This window comes from Cottoperca gobio, chromosome 3 (assembly GCF_900634415.1).
Source record: "Cottoperca gobio chromosome 3, fCotGob3.1, whole genome shotgun sequence".
NCBI lineage: Eukaryota > Metazoa > Chordata > Actinopteri > Perciformes > Bovichtidae > Cottoperca > Cottoperca gobio.
Window position 1 is genome coordinate 19,116,692 of NC_041357.1, and position 21,406 is coordinate 19,138,097.

The following is a 21,406-nucleotide window of genomic DNA, read 5'->3' on the forward strand; positions in this document are numbered from 1 at the left end:
AGACCCTCCACTGTGCTGACACACACACACACACACACACACACACACACACACACACACACACACACACACACACACACACAAGCAATATCAACACACATAGGCTATAATATGTATATTTATGTTGTTATACATAAATTATACAACCAAGATCATTATTTTCTCATTAGATTTCTTTATTTGGTTATATTTTATGGAATGGTGGTTGATCTATATTATAAAAAATGATTGACTGACGCTGATTGGAATCAAATTTAGTTTTTTGGTAGGTGTTTGTAAAGCTTAGATTTAAGTGTGTGTGTGTGTGTGTGTGTGTGTGTGTGTGTGTGTGTGTGTGTGTGTGTGTGTGTGTGTGTGTGTGTGTGTGTGTGTGCGTGTGTGTGAATGAAATGCAATAAACAATTAAAACGTCGTTTTGTGCCACAAAATAAGGGGAGAAAGAAAAGTGGGGAATGTGAATGCAAACACAAATTAAGTTTCCTATCTTTATTTACAGCATATTAGATGTACAAAACCATAAAAAATATACATACACATGTCTTCTAAGAGGTATAGCTCAATTCTATTTTACAGGACTTTTCTTTTCTTTTTTTTCATGTACTCTGAACAGTTGTCTTTGGTTACTAGTAAACAATACAAAATATATCGATGCACACTGGTGGAGCAGTAGCACTCACAAATGAAATACACCTTGAACATCAAATACATGAGCCACCAGCAATGCTACACTGTCAAAAATGTACGTAGTTACTACAATACATTAGCCTTTCACCAAAAACTTTTTACATCATATACAAAACATTCATCAGAATAATTGCTTTTGTGGTGCCACTACTTCTTTAGTAGTGCTAATGTTCCCGAGAAAACATTTGTGCTATATTTGTTTCTGCAGTATTTCTGTCATTAAGCTCTACCTGTGAGAGTAGCCTATGTTAAAACTAGATACACACTCTATATACAGCATCACTGACATTCAGCATATATCTGTTAAGCTATAGCATTTGTTTTTCATCATGATGCTATTAGCAAATGCCTCATAATGTTGGCATGTACAGCATTGAATCCTGAGATTGTGATTTGAAAATCTAAAGGCATTACAATTATTCTGCTGCTAAGTAAAAGACTTCTTTCAAAAATTCCAAACAAAGTAATCCGGATTAATCCAGAGACACTCTATAACACTTTTTCTTTTTTTTCTTTTTTTTTTATCACCGATCGTTTCTCCTTCTTAAAGCTCCACTTGTCCGCTTTCTCTCCAGGATCAGTTTTATCAAGTGTATAGTTGTTATTGTGTCGCTCCATGGGAAAACAGATAGTTACAGAATATTCTTAAAGGGGTCAGTGGATAAAACGGATACTGTGGCCAGCATCTAATCTAAGTTTTTAATGAAATATCCAGAAATGTTCCATCCTAAGGGCGAAGGAATCTCAGGACTTTGGAGCGCAGGAAGCGGATGAAGGATTTGGGGAACATTTCTCTTGATTCTTGTGCTGTGTAGTTGAAGAAGTTTTGTGGGTGAGCCAGTACATCAAACAACGCCATCATTAGCTTCTTGTCCTGATGAGAAAATGTGTTGCATTAAAGTCTGTGAGCAGCACCCTGTATTTCCACAAGTCTCCAAAAGAGGGCGCAACCTCAGTACAGAATAAATACAAACACAAATCCTGTGCAGAATAATCAATGATCAACAACTTATAAAGGGCGAACAGGTGGGAACCATATCATTGTAATGTCACTGTGACATTATTATGACACTAATATGAATATTAGTTCTTATTATTATTATGAATACTATGAATATTTTCAATAAATATATTAACTTTTTAATATGGATGGAGAATAACAGGTGCAATACAGATACATTTTGCCAAATTATATATGACACATTGTAATACACAACCACAATGACAAAGGTTCTGGCTAATTCTGGTCCAAAGTTAGAATACACAACACAAACAAAGTGATCTTAGTTAAACATTTTTAAGAAACATACCTTAAGAATTTCCTGGTGATTCTCTGAAGCGTATAATCTTCCATCTCTGACTATGTCTTCTATCAATTCTTGGTAGTCCTCTGAAATAAAGTCCACAAACAGCTCATTGATGCAACCGATCACAGTACATTTGACAACACAGTGATGTAGCAGCATTATCGTTATTTCTTCTTACCATCATATGTCACATATGGGACCTGGAAGCCTTTCCCACTGTTTCCTTCGTTGGACCTGAACTGTACCCAGAGCCTTTTTGAGCGAGAGGTGAAAGCGATTGGACGTTCGTATGTCTGACAAGTCTCGTAGGTTGTCACAGAGTTGGGGAGAGCTGTGATATAAAGATATGAGCACACAATCTATAATTAGCTTACAACTTAATTCTTAGTAGAAGGCCTGTCACGATAAATCATTTTGATGCACGATATATTATCCCAGAAATAATTGCGATAAATGATATTATTGTCATTTTAAGACATTTATCTCATCTTGGCCACCCTGGTATAACGTAACCCTTAACCCTAACATAATAGTTAACCTATCGGTAGTATAGTTTTTACTAATAAAAAATAGAACTTACAGCTCTTTCTCATTACTAAGTAGTCTCCGCACTCGTCTTCAATAGGCAGGAAGATTTCTGGGACGACAATGAGGATCCTGCGTTTGGGCGGAGGGTTGATGGTCCAGGTGCACTCGACATTGGCTGGGTAGTTCCCCGGGTAGTTGGGGGACTCGATGAAGCCGGTAAAATCTCCCAGCTCTCCTCCACAATGTCGGTCTGTAAAGTCACTCAGATGTGTCAGATATGTTTTTTGTTCTTGGTGAAGCAAGGTGAATTATCTGGAATGTATTTTTCTATTCGTACATGTTTCACATACTTTTGCATTGCATGATGTTAGTGGAGCCATCGAAGTCGGTGGTGGTATTTCCAGGGCAGGAGACGCAGTAGTTCTGCCCAAACTCTCCTTGATACGTGCCCGTGGGACAGCGGATGCAGCGGTGTGTGCTGGTGTTGTAGTAATGTCCTGGAGAGCACTGGACTGCAGGAGTCAATGACAGTGATCGATGTTAGTTTATCTAACACTCCAAATATTCTCTGATGGGTTAAATGTTTGCATCTCTAATATGGATGTTTTTAATTATTTTAGATCACATGAAAGATTACATGCTAACAAAGGTGGGATGTAACTAACTACATTTACTCAAGTACTGTACTTAATAACTTTTTCCATTGTATGCAACTTTATACTTGTACTTCACAAGAGCTCAGAGGCAAACATTGTACTTTTTACTACATTTGTCTGACAGCTTAAGTTACTTTTCAGATTATAATTGTTCAGACCCTTCCTGTCGAGTGAAAATCATGAACTCCTGATGTGCTGACTTTAAAGGTGAATGTTTGTGATGAACATGAAGTATGAAGTTTTCTTCTATGTGTTGAAAACATCCTCCAACTTCTAAAGCTAAATAAACTATTTAAAAACCCTCTTGGATCATCTGGAAAACGCATCGTCACAAAGCTGAAAACAGGACTTAAAATTAGCACAACCATAAACATCTACGGCAATAAAATGCAACATACACATTAAAGCAGCAGTAATATTAATCAAAAAACATATTATATATTAGTAAACACTGACAGGGTACAGTTTACTGCACTTTGAATACTTTTACTTTTGATACTTTAAGTACATTTTGTTAATAATACTTAAATACTTTTGCAAAAGTACGGTTTTGAATGCAGGACTTTTACTTGCAGGGGAGTATTTTCACAGTGTGGTATTAGTACTTTTACTTTAGTAAAGGATCTGAGTACTTCTTCCACCACTGCATAATAATCCCTGTATTTACAACGTCTTCTGCCATGTTGTGCTCAGAAAATCTTTTCAAAACCACAGAAAATACACTTTCATTAAGTTAAAACCAAAACGTTTTCGTTCCATAGGTTCTGAATGCTTGACATCTGGGAGGCTTAGTTTTAAACTGACTCAGGCTCTACATGTACGGACCATACAGCAGCTGCAGAGGGCAGCAGAGTTCCTGTCAACACCCAAAAGAGCTCCATAGACTCATGATGCTGTTGTGATGTCAAGTTTTTGAACAAAACAACCAGAAATGTTTCACTTTGAATTTGATAGGTTCTCATAAACTTCTTCAATTTATGGTAAAACGTTAGACACTTAAGTAAACTGGAGTTATTCGTTTTTTACCCTGAAACAACAATACCAAGATGACTTTTGTACCTTTGGTCTCGCACTCCTGAAAAGTAACAGCACCACTGCGCTTGCTGACCAGGTTCCCTCCACAGGAGAAGCAGGTGGTGCGTCCCACTTCTGGCTGGTACGCTCCCAGTGGACAGGGCAGGCAGGGGGGGAAGCCGTCATGGGAGTACTGACCTGGGGAGCACTGACCTGAACACACACACACAAGCAGTTGGTCATGTCAGAGTGGGACATGTGAGACAGGAATGTTTTTTGCTAAATTGTATCTCTTTTACAAAACGTTCAGAGCAGCACCACTTGGATGAGTTTATTTTCAAGCGTTTTCTTGGCTGTTTTTCATGTGAAACAAAAAATACTCTCTCCTTCTATTAAGATAAGATATAGCAAAGCTTAAGCCACAGTGAATGGCATGATGCAATGTTTTATCTGCAGTGCATAGTATAACTCAACAGAGTGTGACTCCTCGGTGACTAATACAAACTGAGAGCCAGTGGGAGTTTCTTGCTTCTTGTTGTTTAGTCTGAAAGGGGAGATGGGATCTGGAATCCAGCCACAAAGTGACTCCGATAACAGGAGGAGACCAAAACATGGTGGCTCCTTCTGCTATTATTCAGGATTGAAAGAAGCCGAGTTCACCTTTTGAATTCAAATACATCTTCAACATCTAAGCTCAAGCTTCTTTGGTTTTACACAAAGCAGAACATCTGCCAGGGAGAGATCTTTATCGAGGCCCCGTCGCTTCCTGTGTGGCTCATATTCACAAAACAGTTACCTACATTTTGTGCCCTTTAATGCTTTTTCTGCTTTTTGTTTATTTGCTCCGGAATTTACATTGTATTTGCCTTTGGCTTATGCATTTTCAGATATTTTCATTTCATTGTACAAACTGTTTTTTTTTAAGTGCTGTACAATTTAAACTATTGTCATTATCAACAGGATGAAATTCTAAAAGCTACAATTTGATTCTCCTAAATATCAAACAATGAAAGAAAACCTTTCTATGATCTTTAAAGGAATATTTAGACAATTTGGGCACTTATGAGCTTCCTTGTGCTCTTGTTAGAAGAGAAGATCGATGCTACTCTTATGTTTAAGTATGAAGCTATAGCCAGAAGCCACTTAGCTTAGCTTAGCACATAGACTGGAAACAGGGGGAGACTGCTAGCCGGGCAACATAATCCACCTTCCACCATCTCTGAAAGTAATTATTTAAACGTTTCCCAAAATGTCAAACAATTCTTTTAACAGGTTCATGTTTGTAATGCTCCTAATATGATTATAGATGTTCACATCAGGTAGTGAAAGACTGTGCAGACCCTTGATGGCTCACAGAAGAGCCATCATCACTACTTGCAGTGAAGGTAGGTGAACTGTAGATGCACCCTGTTCCTCCATTATGGCCAGTTGCCTTAAATCTTGTTATAGGAAGAGGACTGATTTCATAATGTAGGTTTGTGTTGTCTGTCTTACATCTGTGTCTTGATTAAAAAAACATCACGTTTAACTTTGATTATACAAATGAAAGGCAAACCAGTTTATCTTAAAAACCTAAATGCTGGTGCGTCCTCGTAGCTTAATGGTCTAAGGCCGTAGATGTACTTGATTTTTAACCACCCGTTTGCATTAGTTTCTGAGGACGTGCAAAACCAACAGCCGCATGATACTCGAGGCAGTGACATGTGCACGTGAACGCGTAGTTAAAAGCACGTATGTCTCCGGCTTTAGACGAATATCTGAGAGGATCTGAGACTTGCAGAATCAGTAACATCTTTTAAATCACTTCTCAAAACATATCTTTTTGAAAAAGATCTTTATTAATGCGAGCACATCATTTAATTTCTGAAATGTCATATCATTTTAATGTTATTACCTTCTATTTTTTACTTTTGGGTATTTTATCTCCATTTTAAATTGTATTGTTGTGATGTCTGATGTTATGTCATTGCAATCCTGAATTGTTTATGTTTCCTGTTTTAACCATGTAAAGCACTTTGTAACTTGATTTGAAAAGTGCTGTATAAATATGTATAAATAAAGTCATTGACTTGACTTGTCTCACCTCCACACTCTGACAAGTTTCGAGCGCCGACCACCTTGGAGACTTCTCTTCCTTCGGGTCCAGGACAGACTTCACAAGACATCTGTGCCTCTTCATCCTGATACGTTCCAGCTGGACACAGCACACACCTTCCCTGATCCCCGTCGAAGTAGGTCCCAACACTGCAGCTCACTAACAGATAGGTGGGGGATGACAGATGAAGACAGATTAAAGGTTATTAAAAGAAGATACAGCCGGTAGATAGGGTTAACAATTTTAACTAATATCACCATTAAACCTATTTTCTGAATGTTTATGTTTAAATATGCAAATGAGGCATTCACTTATTAAATATGTGCTAATTTGCACATTGAGTAAAGCCAGGTTCAAAATTATTATTTAATTTTGTTGACAAATTAGAGTCAAATTCTGGATATATCTATGTATCACTCCATAAAACAGAACATGCTGTCAACAGCCATTAAAAAATAATGGTTGCCATGTTTTTAGGAAAAGAATGTTAAATAAATCAGGTTATGAATGATATATGAACAAACCCATCTGTAAAAACCATCAGACTACAGATAGAAATGAAAGTGCTACTGAAATGGAGATTTCTGAGAGTTTGAGAAAATAATCTCATTATAAGAAAATGGTCTTTAAAGATGTGTAAAATTGTAAATGTATACATTTTGCAAGACACAAGTGAATAGAGTTTGAAAATAAGTAACTGATAAATATCACCCTGAAACATCCCCAGTTGATTACTTACATTAAGACAATTATTTTGGTTTTACAAGTTTCCTGAAATGTTATGTTTAAATATGCAAATGAAGCATTATCTAATGCTAACTTTTTGTGAATTTGGGAGAAATCTAAGGATGCATATATACAAAGTTTAGTCAAATAAAAACCTTAATGTGTATTTTAATGTGTATTTTGGATGTTTTCTCTCCACTAGTCTGAACAAAATCGGGAAGCAAGATAGACCAAACTCTCAAAATTGACAATTTTTGCCTGTAGTGTCCCGCCTTAATTCAATGATTTACTAGCAGCAAGACTCACACACACTTGTGCATCCCTGACTATACACAGAGCAATCTTTGACTTAGGCCTGCTATGTTTTTTCCAATCAGCTGCCAAGCTTTTGGTTGTTTGTCAAGTTTCTGAAAGCTGATGAACGTTTTCCTCACAAACTGAACCCAAACACTTAAGTTAAGACATCCAAAACAGACAAACTGTAATTAACATCAATTTAGAAGCCAGATCAGTGTCAGGAAGTGAGAAAGACAATGTCAAACGCAGACATGAATCAACAAATATAGCAGTATGCCCTGTGGCTACACATAATCAAACAATCCTAACCACAATGTAGATTTACACCATAAATACAGCAGTTCAATTGCATGACATGACCATTAAAGTAAAGTAACCTAAAGTAATCAAAGGCTGAACCTCATCAATTTATCAATTTGTTGACAGATTTGAGAGTTTTACTTGCACAGCAATGAACATTACAATCACTGACCTTGATGCATTTTAGCACAGTGTACACCAGTTTACTGGTCTCTTGATTTATCAAAGCTGATCACACTATTTTTGCTTTTCACCAAGATATCTTTGAAAATGTAGGAATTAAAACCAGGACTACAAGCTTTGATAGACAACTAAATATGACGACATACAGTGATTGTTGTGTTCTTCGTACCGATATCAAAATGTACATTGATTGTGTGAAATGTAAGCTCCATACTGGCTTTAGGTTATAGCTGAAATGTTAGGATTAAAAACATGTAAACAAAACGTCTCAGACAAAACTAACTTTACAGGACAATTATCACATTCAATTTAAGATTGATAACAAAAGTATTACATTTAGCTTTTAATTGGTAGTAGCAACGTTACTGCATTGTTAGTGAGTATTGAGGTTTTTGTCGGCGTTTCTTTTATTTGTGATTTTAGCTACCTGGTCTGTGCAGCATGTGGGTTGTTTTTGAATGTGCTTTATAAATAAATGTGGCTTGACTAGTGAAATAAAGATTTGCATCCTGTCTTTCACATTGGTTTAGATGCAATTGGAGACACACACACTGTAAACAAAGGCAACGGATGTACAAAAACCCAGCATTAAGTTGTTCAAATGCTTTTGCGGACCAACCTAATACAGACAGCCATACGAAATCACTGAGACTAAAGAGCCCCAGCCCTCTCCACAGCTGCCTTTGTGCGCCACATCTGACACGTCCTAATACTTCATACAACATGGCTGTGCATCGGGGAGGAACTTTTAATACCACCATAAGCACCCTCGCCTCTTTAAAGGCAAACACAGAAGCAAAATCAAAGAGAGTATTTCCCTCTTATCTCACACAAGTGCTAAGGCTTGATTAAAGGGACCAAAGCACCGTTTTGCTTTGGTTCCTCCCATTCAAAGTGATGCCTGTAATTAATTTGGGAATTACTGCGTCTGTCTGATGGTCTTAAGAACTTGACTTGAAAACTGAAGCTGATCTCACACAAGAGTAAATCAATTAAATCCCGGCACATTTAATGCAGCCTCTTAATTGTAGCCTCTAAGCTGCCTGTAAGCAGAGAAACCACAATCTCTAAAAACTCCACACACAAAAGCTTTAACGTAGATCCATTATATGTGGCTCAGCAAATTGTTAAATTTTCCCTTTAAAGAAAGAAAATGTAATTCTCTCAAGAGCAGTTCATTTTTTGAAGCCCATTGTTTATTCTGAAAGACCATGAGGAGCCATCATTGCATTGTCCTCTAACAGCTTTTATTTGACAGAGGGAAGCAGTGAGAGAAGAGAGAGAGAGTGAGAGTGAAAGAGAGAGAAAACCTTGAAGCCTTTCAAATGCAAAGAACGCTTCTATAGAGTCCTCGAATTGATGGCCCCAAAGAGGTTTAAAAGACCTTTCACCTCTATTCAAGTCCCCAGTCTTTGCCTACTTGATGACATAGGAAAACACTACGGTATCACAGTGGTAAGGAGCTGAACCCAATAAAAGGGGTCAGGTTTCTGAATCCCCCCATTCTGCTTGGCCCAATCGCTGCTCGCGCCCATCAAGCGGAGGCCCAAACAACTGATGCTAATTGATTCCCATGGTGTGGCTGAAGTCAATTCTCTTTAGCAGTTTAGTGGCTGGGGGTCATGCAAAGTGGCCCCAGCTGGGGGGCAGGGGGGACACAGTACTCAAACTGCCAGCTTGAATCAACAGCACTTCCTAAACATCTTCAATGTTAAAACAAACACGCAAACAAGTCAGACAACAGTCAAATAGACGCGGACGCGCAGCATTCACGGCATCGTTGTTGATGTGTTCGCACTTGTTTTACTCTTTATATTAACATGTATTCTGATGCAATATCAGCAGTACAAATAAACAACAAAATATTTAAATAATTAATAAACTGAATCGAGCATACATTTAATATAAACAGAAACAACGTCCTGGATAGAATGTATAGCGGTGTAGTAATCAAAACCAATCACAGAATCTGAGGAGAAATGCTTTAAAGATTGCACAGAGGTGAACACATATTTTCTCCAAATGCACAGAAGGCTGTGTTGTCATCTCTCTGAGGCACTGAGAACGAGCCTCAAATGGGGTTTTCAATGGAGTGGGCAAACTGAAAAGGACTAAACTGCACTCCGAGCTAAGCCAGAGCGGGAGCTGGGGGAGGAGGGGAAAAATATAGCTCCTTTAAAGAGTTGGAGGTTAAGAAGAATGCCTTTCAGCCCCCTCCTCCTCCTCTCCCAAATTACATGTCTGCACCCCTGCCATGGCCAATAGACTGCTTAATGTTGACCTGAAAGCATAGCGGGGGAGTTAAGGAATCAAGACACTTAAGACCTGTGTAACTGAAAAATAGAAATAATTAACAGAGGCAGTTTAGGTTTAAATCATTTCAGCACAGCTCAACAGCAGAAGCAGCTTTGATGTTAATGTAGAGGCCCAGAAATATGGTGTTACGGGGGAGATATATACGCAGCGTAAAGCTGATGATTTTCTTTCAACACACGTTATCTCAAGAAATTACAGGGTAGTTGTAGTTTCGGACTAGTTTTGGTCTGTAGTTTAAGTGCAAAGACTTCCATCAGCCCTATTCTTCAGGGTTCAAAGGGAAACAAAAACCGTAAACACTAAAAGAGTTGTGTGAGGTTTACTAAAGATCTGAGTCTGATGCAGCAGGCAGAAAACCTACTGTGAGGCCCGAATCTAGGAGTGCACGGCCAACTGCCAGAGACAACACATGCCAGCCTTCAGCTCTCAAACACTGACAGTGTGCGGTCTTATTTAATGATCATTTTCTCCATCACAGGTTGTATATAAAAACCCAACTGGGAGGCAACCGCTACCAGGAGACCTGCCATCAGCCCTCATGTTACACTCTTATCCCAGGGAGATGCTGGAAGATCTCACAGCTTGGAGGCCCAACAACAGTCTCTCTGTTCTTCCATGCAAGCTCGCACTCCCCTCCAACTAGCTCATTACAGCATGTCTGCAAACCAAATATGGCACTCATCTGGCCAACACCTGCTCCAAATCCAATCATTAAACCAGCTTGTCTAAATATATCTCACTGGCGTTCAGTTGCTTTAAGACATGACTATGTGTGTATAGGGCCTAGTCAGAGACATTGCTTTCTGGTGTTATGTGCAACAAAAGTGGTTGGATCTCGCTCTTGAGAGATGAAGCATCAATAACTCCAGTAGAAGTGATGACAGCCTGAATGGTGCATGTTCTAACATTTACCATGCTTTCTGTGTTTAAAGTACATACAAAAAACAAACTCACCACACTTCCTGCCCACTAGCACCTGTCCCGCCACACAGTGTCCTGGCAGTTCTGCCGGCTTGCCCAGACTCTTGGCGAGCTCGTAGTCAGACCCGGCAAAATGGAAGTGGAACTGTTCTCGGTTGATGGACTTCCTCAGGGTCCTAATGGTCTTCCTGAGCCTCTTCTCTGAGCGCCGGCGCACACAGTTCAGGTCACAGCTCTCTGCTGAAAGAAGCATTTGATACCGCAACTGTTTCCACAGCAAAATGTCATCTCCAACACCTTAAACAATTAAACGTTCATGCGTGGATGCTCGCATGCTTGCTCCAACATTCACACAAATGTACCATCAAGTCAGCGGAAAAGCAATCCAGGCCAACACTTATAAAGAATTCAAGGAAATAAAACAAAAACACCTCGATTCTGAGTCCCAACCTAGAGCCCACCACCATAGCCAAGTCAAAACAGGAGATACTTTAACAGTTTGGTTTGTTTAGTGATGAACAGACAGCAGCGAAAGAAGGATGGAGAACAAGAAGCAAAGGTTGCAGGCAGGCAGAGGGGTAGCGCAGAGAGACCAACCTGTTACCTCCTCTAGGTTCACATCCAGCTCAAACTCAGCTGTTATCGAGGAGCCGTCCTCCTCGCCAGCTTTCCTGCCATGGCGGCTGCGTGTTCGCTGCCCAGACGAGGTGCAGCGCAGGCTCACATAGCTGAACTGGACATTTTCAGTGAAGAGGAACCTGCTATCTGTGGACATGTGAGACAACCACCCCCCCACAAACACACACACGTACACACACATACACACACACACACACACAATCGCACAATTGTTAAAGAAAATCAAAGACTGTGAAACAACTCATTTAATTCCGATAGCACACGCCACACCATACACAGATTTAAAATGGTATTAATGTTAATTTGATCTTTTTTTGTCGTGTAGACCGGAAAGCTGAAAAAAAGGATGAGATGTCACAATTTCCTTTATTTGAAACAATTATGTGCCCTTTCAGTGACTATGAGGGAAGTAAAAGACCATGCCGAAACCCTTTGGAGAAGCAAAATAATCCTACAATCGGAAACCCATTTGATTGATGGCTAGGTCAGACCCAACTGAAAGGCTTGCTATGGCTAATTACATCCTCCCCTGTCACCGCCAGACAAAGTGCTGCGCTGAGACATTCAAGACACTCAAAACCACATCACTTTCCCCACAAATTTCTTTCACATTTGCCTTTGGTTTTGGGTTTACTTTGAAGCAGCCTTCAGGTCTGCTCTATCTTCTAAAGAGTGTGGCTTTAGATGCTGGCAGCTCTTGGTTAACCCTAAATGTTTTTTAACCAGTAACATGAAGGAGCTGTAGTGGCTTCTTGTCTATCTGTGATCTTGTGTTTGGAGGCATTGTTATGTTTGTTGTGTGGCAACCTCTGTACCTGAGTGTGCTGAGTTCAGGCTCTCCTTGAGTTTCTCCTGACTTCGTTTTAAGTTGCATTTTGCAGTGCCAGACTTAAACGTGGCTGTGGTCTTGATGCGTGGGACACTGGTCGTTTCTGGACCTGCAGGGCAGAGGAACAGAAAAACTTGTCATTTTGATCTACATTACATAGATCTACTTATTTAGCTGAGAACGATGGAAGCCTGAGTTGTTCCTGAGTTACTGTTCTGTGTGGCAGATTAGAAAGATAGATGTAAATCTGTGATGTTTTGTACTTGCCTAAGCAATGCAAGCCACTGTTGTTCTTTTGAGCGTCAGCCAAGCAGGGCAGAGGCATTCCACAGGTCACCGTGTAGGAATCCTCCGTCCCTGAAAACACACAAGAGGCCGTGACACACAGACCAACGCAGACAAAAAGTTAAGGCCACAAAAGCAAAGTCGGAGAGAGCAAACAGGCACAAGTAGGAACACGAAGAGCTGCTCTGCAGACTGATGTTGACAACTAGAACAGCTTGACTTACCGATTCATTGCATTGCCGTTAGCATACTTTAGCCGTGCTGCATCACATTTTTAAAAACAAAACTGCATCAGGAGATACCTGACCTGTACTGTGCCATGCTGTTTGGGTCTAATCATGCTAAAAGAAATAAACATAATGGTGCACCTGACTTGTCATGTCAACTGATTGGATCAAACATGTGAAGAAGTCACTGCTCTTACTATTCACCGTACTTATAGGAGCCTCATTGTTTGCAATGCTTTGTCCATGCAATGTTTTAAACAAACAAAACCGATTTCAATTTAGTATACAATTTCTACTTATACCTTCCAGCAGCAACATCCTCACTTTTGGTGTTTAACAGAGAAAGTGTTAATCCGTATTATGAACTCTGTGTCACCTTTTAGGTTGCCACAACACAGCAGCAACTTAAAGGATGTTTTATGGAGGACTAATTAAGACTGTTTCCAACAAGGACTAAATTGGTGGTCAAATCAAAGTTAATCTATATTTGGACACTTTTAATTTGCAGAATGTCTACGTTTCTGTTTGAAACATTGCATAAAGCTCTGACAAAGTGCAGCAAGTGGGAGCAGAACAGTGCTGCTTTTATCTGTGTGATAAATAACAAGAGCACAAACATATAGGAGTAACACAACTGACAGTGACTCCTATGTATTACAAGAGTTAGTGTATGCGGCTTTGGTTCATAATAAGATACATAAGATACCAAAACATTTCCTCTGCAGTAACTGGAAATATAGAAATACAGTTAAAGCAGGTGAACAGGTAAATCATGTTATATGTGGATAAGGCTCAACCAACTCACCACTGCTGATGTGAACTTGGGACTGGCACGTCAGGAAGCAGCGGTCCCCTCCCGCCTGCTTACTACAGTTCAAGGTAGGTTTAGAGGGGGGTTTAGCAGGTGGGAAACCCTCAGCCTCTAGATGGAAATCACAACAAAACTCCAAGGTAAAAAAAAAAAGCTTTTGATTGTAACAAGGAGGAAGAGGCACAGAAGGTCCAACATCCTTACAGCACCAACAGCATCGTAGCATTTTGGATGTTTTACTCAAGCAAAAGAAAATCAAGTGACAGAGAATCAAAGAGAAAAAGAGAACAGAATTCAAAGTATCTCCTGTTTTTGTCCCCCAAGTTTTATTCCAAAATGTGAGATGTCACACAATTTCCAAAGGTTCAACAGCAGATGTGCCTCTCATATAGGAAGAGGCACTCGCTTACCAATGCAGTCCTTTTTGTTCCAGTGTAGCTTATAGCCAGGATGGCAAAAGCACTCAAATCCACCCATGGTGTTCTCACAACCCTGCTCACAACCGCCATTGTTCACACTGCATTCATTTATATCTGAGAGGAAAAGGAAAAATCATTATCATAATTACAGGGTCCATTTTCCCAACACATGAATGAGCACTTTTTTAATGCTTTTTATCCTAACACGTTTATAAATGTAGCACATGTTTATTACGCAGACTCACCTCCGCAGTGGGCCAGCCCATACATGGTAAAGCCTTTGATGCAAAGACATTGAAAACCACCGGGGGAGTTCACACACGTGTGATCACATGTCCGCTCAAAAAAACATTCATCTATATCTGTAATCAAAATCAGGCAGGTGACATAATAGCAGGGAAGTCACAATCTCCATAAGGAGGGATTTCCCACCCACAGACATTTGCATTTGATACTGAATTACTCAGTGTATGCTATATGAGGTGACATAGCATTGGCTTTTGATTGTCATTACAGGTAAAAACAAAAAAGAAGACAGTGTTTCACTGACACGCCTTGAATTGAATTGTAGTTGCATCAGGTCAGCATCATCAAATTACAGGTAAAGTCTTTTAGAAAGGATGTAAAAAAGAAAAGGATGGACTCAGACGCTATGTAAATGTTTGGTAGTGTTGTCCAATCCCACTCCCTCTTATCTCATTTATCAGTCTCATTTTGTCCCACTCTATTTCGAACCATCCAGAGTTTGAATAAAACAATTCAGGAGGCATTTGTACCTTGACAAGAACGTTCATCTGTCAGCAGCTTGAAGCCTTTTCTGCAGTTGCACTCAAAGCTGCCGATGGTGTTCCTGCAGAAGTGTTCGCAGCCGCCGTTGTGAAGCTCACACTCGTCAATATCTGTGGGGAAACAGGTGATATTCTGACATCCTATACAAATCCACTAAGTTACTCAGTGCTTCAACAGACCCCTCCTCTCTGTGGATCTTTTTTTTGTGGACTGGCAGTCTGACCTTTGCATGTTTTTCCATCTGGCTGCAGTGTGAAGCCGACCGGGCAGCTGCAGCGCACGCCGGTGGATGTGTCTTTACAGGTGCAGTCGCACTCGCCATTGTTCACCGCACAGGTTTCTGAAATTACAACACATGATGTGAATATATGTGAATGACCCTTCCTACTTGTGAAAAACGCTATGTTGTTCAATGTTAGATACAAGATACTTCAAAAAAGTTGATTTTCTGAACATTGGACTATAAAAATACCTGGAATATAGAGTCAATTTAATATTACAAATATACCGTTTCTTCCATAGATTTAGAGTTATTACACACACACATTATTGTACCATGTGCAGTATTTAATATTGAATTTAAATACAATATATACATTTATAAATTCATATTAAACACACAAATGCATGTTTTGTATGGTGCACGGGTGTACGATTGGATGAAGAGTACATCCATACACTGATAAGGTACATATTAAAAGCCAGGCGTACCCTAACAATATGTTTTATTTATAAAACAGGACTAGACTCCCAGAGCTCACGTGCTAGACATGTACTTGGAAAAGTGCCAAAGTTAGAATGTTTTACATGTATCGAGTGACCCAAAATCACACAGCTGATAAATACTAACTATACAAGAAAAGATTCACACCTTGCCCTTCCCAAATGGAAGGAAAACGTGAAATGTACCACACTGTCACAAATGCATATTTTTCAGGGGGAAAACGGGGGGCGAGAAAGCGAGTCTGTAGTAATTTCACAGTTTGCTCAAAGGTCTAAGGAATGCGTTGGTTAACTAGACATTAGTCCGCTCCTCTGTTAAACACTCCTGAGTAGTTACTGGAAGCTCAACACGCCGGCACGTTCAACACAGATTCAAGCTGTGAGCCTCTGAATGAAGGAGTGGACTTGTTACCCATTAACAGTCTTCGTTTGACCCGTTTGTCCACCTCGGTAAAGGATGTGGCGTTGTGGTCTGCGGACTCGATGGTGGCTTCATCTCGTTCTGCGACGCACAAAAAAACACAATATTTATTAGAGTAAGAACTGGTACTTAAATTCCCTGCATTTCCTAAATAACACAAGCATATGGTGACTTCAGCTCTGGGTGTCTGTGTGGGTCACCTTTCAGCAACCAGATGCATGTTTACACTTGAGATATTCAGCTTGCAGTGGCTTGGTGTGCGTCAGATATCACACCACATCAGTGAAGAGAATCTTGTGACAACATGGCAGTGATACGGATGGACCTCACACACACTGCTGCTGGAGGGAGAGATATTACCCAATATATGACGGCTGATCCTTATCCCTCAAAACCATTGTGTGGAAATATGTACACACTGCCTAACCGGAGAACTGACAGAGAGATATTTCCAGTTACTGCGTTTTTATTCTTTCATCAAGACAGCCTCTGTGTTGCTAAAGAAACAAAGTCCAACTGTAAACTGCTCCTGCAATGTGCACTCGTTGAGCTAAGTCTATGTTTTGTTTTGTCAGAAATTATTCTAATTATTAGGGGGAAAATTCTGCTTTTATTATTGAACCCAAAACATGAATAATACCTTTGTCATCCTCAAACACAACCAGCCAACACTGATGGACAGTTGTAGTTAATAATGTTCTTATTAAACCACGTGTGCCAGGAAATATGAAAGGCACACTGAAAAACTACTCCAACAACCAGATTTAACTTCCAGTGTTTTGTTTTCCCTTTAGTAGTTTTAAGGTTGTTTAAATCATCTTATTCCACAATTTCAGATATAGCACAGTGTATATTATCAGCTTGTTTCAGCTCTTCAGTCAAGCCCAGGACTCCATTTGATTAAAAAAAACTAATCTTAACTCAAGGTCCACTTACCATCTTTAAAAAAACTACCAAGGTCAATAATTAACTTTCCCGCTCATCCAAGAATCCACATGTTCTTTTTTTTTGTTGTTATTACTGCTGCACCATATCATAACATGTTCTAGATGTCTGGTACATCATTTTATAAACATTTCCCCAAAATTCAGTCTGACATATTTTGGTATCTTTGGAAACTCTTGGATCTCTTTTGAATTTGGGATGCGTGAGTTGAATGTTAGAGTATGCAAAGAGTTTGAAATCACTATACTGGCGGGTCAGTTGGATTAAAAGACTATTTATAGATGCACCCATAAGAGTATTAACATATGTTTTTATATTTAGATTACAATTGAATTCAAACATGTAAAAAAGTAACATTTTAAATAACAAAACAAAACAAGAATATGCAGCAAACATTTACATTAAGCTCTCAATAAACAACATAGTTTAGTATTTCACGTCAGAAAAGAAGTAGGAGGACAAAATGCTTTTTTAAGGGGAGTTTTAAAAATGGCTGCAAGAATATTAAAGATGACAGCAGATTACAGAAAATGTTAAAGATGTGTATTAGTGCAGCACTTCTTCTTACCTGGTTTGACAATACCTGTTTTAAGTAACAACGGAGTCTACAAACAACGTGCTTACCTACACACGACCTCTTGTCGGGTTGCAGGGAGTACCTGACGTGACACCTGCAGATGGGGCCGTTCTCTGTGTCCTCGCAGGTGTGCTGGCAGCCTCCGTTGCCATGGTTACAAGTTACTGCAGGAGTCAACAACATGCAAACATGAGACGATGATATTAACAGTGCAACATTTGAAGCCAACAGTAGGCGTGTAGTGTGAAGTTTGCTTCATGCCGCTGAGCACGTACAGATGCAGCCTCTCTGGTTCCTGGCCAGCTCGAACCCTGGACGACACTCACAGGCCACACCTCCTTTGGGTGTCTCTTTGCAGATGTGGGCGCAGCCGTGCTCCTTATTCATACAGTTGAGGCCCTCTGGGATAGAAAGAGGGAGAGAGGTGCACAATGAAACTCTCCTACAGTGACTGACCGGCTGCACACAAAGGCACACATGCTGGGAGATTAGTCCGGCATCCTCAAAGACATTGATTGTTCTCACGCCTAACACAATCCAAAAACATCCACCACTGCGTTATTGTTTAGCACTTCTGAGAAATATGTAAGCAGAGGAAAGGTTTCTCAAAAAAGGGAATTCCCTAAAAACAAAGCTCCGCGAACTCCTTTAGTATCTACAACAAACTCAATAATACTTCAAGCTGAAAAAAATTAGATGAATCACCATTTATAAAGATGGGTCACAGCTGAGTGGATAGTCCACAGGATTTAAAAGGGTTGTCAAAACCCGATGGAGTGGAAAGTCCTTGCATTTAAGTTGACTTCAGTCAAGAAGACAAAACAAAGGCACTTCAGACTAATCTGTGACACAGAGCACATAGACCCGAGTGTTGCAGTTATTAACTTATTTTGTTCTTTAGGACACAGAGATCCTTTTCCCACAGCATGTTGCTGCTGCAGATAAAAGCTCAGTGACGGGAGCCAGCTTGAACCTGTCACCCCTCATTGTGCCGTCAATCTTAGATTTGGATGTGAATATTGGAGAATTTGCTACATAATTCTTTGTTCACGGCTTAATACAATTAGCAGATACAAGCATCCACACATACAAATAATACAACCTCAAAACCTATTTTATAAATGGCACTGTTAATGCTTCCACTTTTTCAGACGTTTTAAGCTGCATTTGAATGTGTAGGAGGGAGAAAAAATATCTTCAATAATCCTGAATTGCACTTCAGGTGCATTACATCTGAGTTGTCAGGCTAACAGATGGCACGTCTGCTGTTTACAGACGTGCATTCATGTTGTACACTCACCCACAGAGCGGTGGATGCATGTGTGCTGGTTGTCGCTGAGGAAGAAGCCCTCTTTGCAGCGGCACTCATAGCTACCCATGGTGTTGACACAAGTGTGTTGGCACCCACCATTGTTGAACCTGCATTCATCCACATCTACAGGATAGCGGATTGATTGCATTAGTTAACAGTGTTTACAAAACTCCGGGATAGTATTTGTTATATTCACAAATTTCAGACATAAACATTTACAAATCTTTTGAAATCACTGCATGAAGAAAACCAAAACTGTTTGCATTAGACTACATTTCAAAAGTTTACCAAAGACGGCTCGAGAAAAGCAGTCTGAGCGACTGTGAGAAACTTCACATACAGCACACACAAACGTGAACTCTTCACCATCGAAGCTGATGAGTCAAGCTCTCTCTGTCTATCACAAAACGTTATTTATTTAGTGGTTTAAAGCTGATCTTACCTAGACAGTTATGTCCGTCATGTGCCAAATTGAATCCGTCATAACAAGTGCAGCGATAATTGCCTGGTATATTGTTGCACTCGTGTACACAGCCACCATTGTACTCCAAGTCACATTCGTCAATGTCTGAGAAGTAAACACCACATAAATTAATGTTTAATAAATGCAAAACATTTTAGTCTCTGAACAGTAAGAACAAGAACTTTAGTGCAACAGGGATGTATATCTTAAAGAAATTTAGGAAGAATAAATAAGTACTGATTTAACATGCCCCTATGGGAATTCAGACATTATGCCACAAGCGATTTAAGAATGCTATGATATTGTACTTACAATTATGTAGTTAGTATTACAGACATATACAATATGTGCCTAAACATCCATATTCTGTGATCCCACTTTGACTCTCAGATCATTTTTGTGATCAGATATGAATGTGAATCAAAGTGCTTAACAAAAAGAAGACACATTACCTTCACAGTGTTTCCCATCTCCTTTAAAGCCTGCTTTACACGTGCACTTGTATGAGCCTTGGGTAGTCTGACAAATGGCATCAATGTGACAGCCATCACTTCCCTCTGAACATGGATCTGCTGAAATCCATATGGGTCTCATTGGTCATGATTACCAAAATACATTCCTATCTAACACACTCAAATAGTCTAATAAGTCGAATCTTATGACATTTACCTTATTTACTTAACACTTTTAAGTTTGTCATGTTTTGTGGGACTATATTAAAGAAGACGAGCAAGAAAAGTCGGATTTACCCATAAAGCATGAACGTCCCTAGTAATAATAAAAATAGTAGCCTCAAGCAGGCATTTAAAAAATCAAGTTAGAACCTGAAAGTAAATAAGTTACATACAAAACCAAACTTGATTTAAAAACTCATGTGTACAGGGAGAAGATACATTCCCACAGCAATTTGTATATAGCTACACATTTGGAAACTAAAAGCAAATTTAAAAATCACAACCGGGGAAACACTCCTGAAAGCGTGCGTAAAGTAGTCATCTCCACGACTGGAAAACACAACACACACACACACACACACACACACACACACACACACTCACTACAGTCCCACCTCGAATCTCTGGAAGCGCTGCGCTTTGGCGACTATTTAACAAGAGCAAAAACAAACAAAAGTCCCTTGCAGCCCAAATAGCTCCCATGGTGATATGATCCAAGTTTAGAGGTCTTCTCAAAAGGACGCGTACGCACTGAAGTCGTGACCGAGCGTCCGCCTCATTTTCATTCTAGCCTGTCAATCTGCTTCACAAGGGGCTTTCGAAAAGAGAAAGGAGTGAGTAAGTGAGTGAGTGAGTGTGTGCGTGTGCGTGTGTTTGAGAGAGTGAGAATGAGAGCGTGCCCGCGCGTACATGTGAGAGTGAAAAAAGCCCTGCTTTTGAAGCAGAGCTGCGTCAAGTCACTCGATAGCCAGTGCAAGACCGGAAGTGTCCAGACGTTGCCTAAAACGAAACTTTTATTTATTCACAAGTGCATTTGACTGCGTATAATAAACCTACATTTCAATACTTGAAATCTGGTGCATCATACAGAGATATAGCTAAAAAAGCTTATTTTCATCCCAAGTCCCCGGCCAGATGAACACTAATACAAACAGCATATACATTACATAAAACAAGCATTATAAAATGCTGTCCATTATGTAATAGCATAGTAACAGGATACACATTTTGTGCGCTAAATATGCTTTTATTTTTGAAAGGTCTGGACCGGAAACCACTTGGTAAACAACCTGACGTGATGAGATTCTTTTAAGAGTCTCAACGCTTGTAAACATGGCCTTTGGCGTGTGTTTCAAAGTCGACCACGTCAAACTTCTGTGATCAAAAGACCGAATACTCATCATTTGAGTGATGTTCGTCAGTGATGGTTGGTTAGCTAACTTAGTTTAGCTAGCTACTAACGATCTAGGCAGTGTGGAGGCATG

The 21,406-nt window shown here is 39.7% G+C and overlaps 1 protein-coding gene across 4 annotated transcripts; it reads right to left on the reverse strand.

The window, feature by feature from the left end:
• Positions 1 to 471: 471 nt before the first annotated feature.
• Positions 472 to 20,760, reverse strand: scube2 (signal peptide, CUB domain, EGF-like 2). Of its 4 annotated transcripts, none has more exons than XM_029428613.1 (23): positions 20,537 to 20,760; positions 19,920 to 20,036; positions 19,447 to 19,572; positions 18,993 to 19,127; positions 17,968 to 18,093; positions 17,740 to 17,856; positions 16,162 to 16,251; positions 15,250 to 15,366; positions 15,014 to 15,136; positions 14,483 to 14,599; positions 14,229 to 14,351; positions 13,813 to 13,929; positions 12,763 to 12,852; positions 12,482 to 12,604; positions 11,625 to 11,792; positions 11,061 to 11,267; positions 6,273 to 6,443; positions 4,235 to 4,402; positions 2,870 to 3,031; positions 2,572 to 2,769; positions 2,170 to 2,322; positions 1,995 to 2,074; positions 472 to 1,558 (listed from the first exon to the last, which is right to left on the reverse strand). In XM_029428613.1, the coding sequence occupies exons 1-23, from the start codon at positions 20,622 to 20,624 to the stop codon at positions 1,412 to 1,414; spliced, it is 3,063 nt and encodes a 1,020-aa protein (XP_029284473.1). In that variant the 5' UTR covers positions 20,625 to 20,760; the 3' UTR covers positions 472 to 1,411. The 4 variants fall into 4 exon arrangements, with proteins under 4 accessions (XP_029284473.1, XP_029284474.1, XP_029284472.1 ...); XM_029428614.1 differs by having other exon boundaries at positions 11,061 to 11,264; positions 19,920 to 20,039; XM_029428612.1 differs by having other exon boundaries at positions 19,920 to 20,039.
• Between the last annotated feature and the right edge of the window lie 646 nt (positions 20,761 to 21,406).

Coding starts and splice junctions, on each gene's coding strand:
- scube2 (XM_029428612.1), bottom strand. CDS start 20,624: ATGGGAGCTATTTGGGCTGCAAGGGACTTTTGTTTGTTTTTGCTCTTG. Junction 12,853..13,812: donor CCAAGTTCACATCAGCAGTG/GTGAGTTGGTTG, acceptor GTGTGTTTTCAG/GGACGGAGGATTCCTACACG. Junction 2,323..2,571: donor CTTAGTAATGAGAAAGAGCT/GTAAGTTCTATT, acceptor TTTATATCACAG/CTCTCCCCAACTCTGTGACA.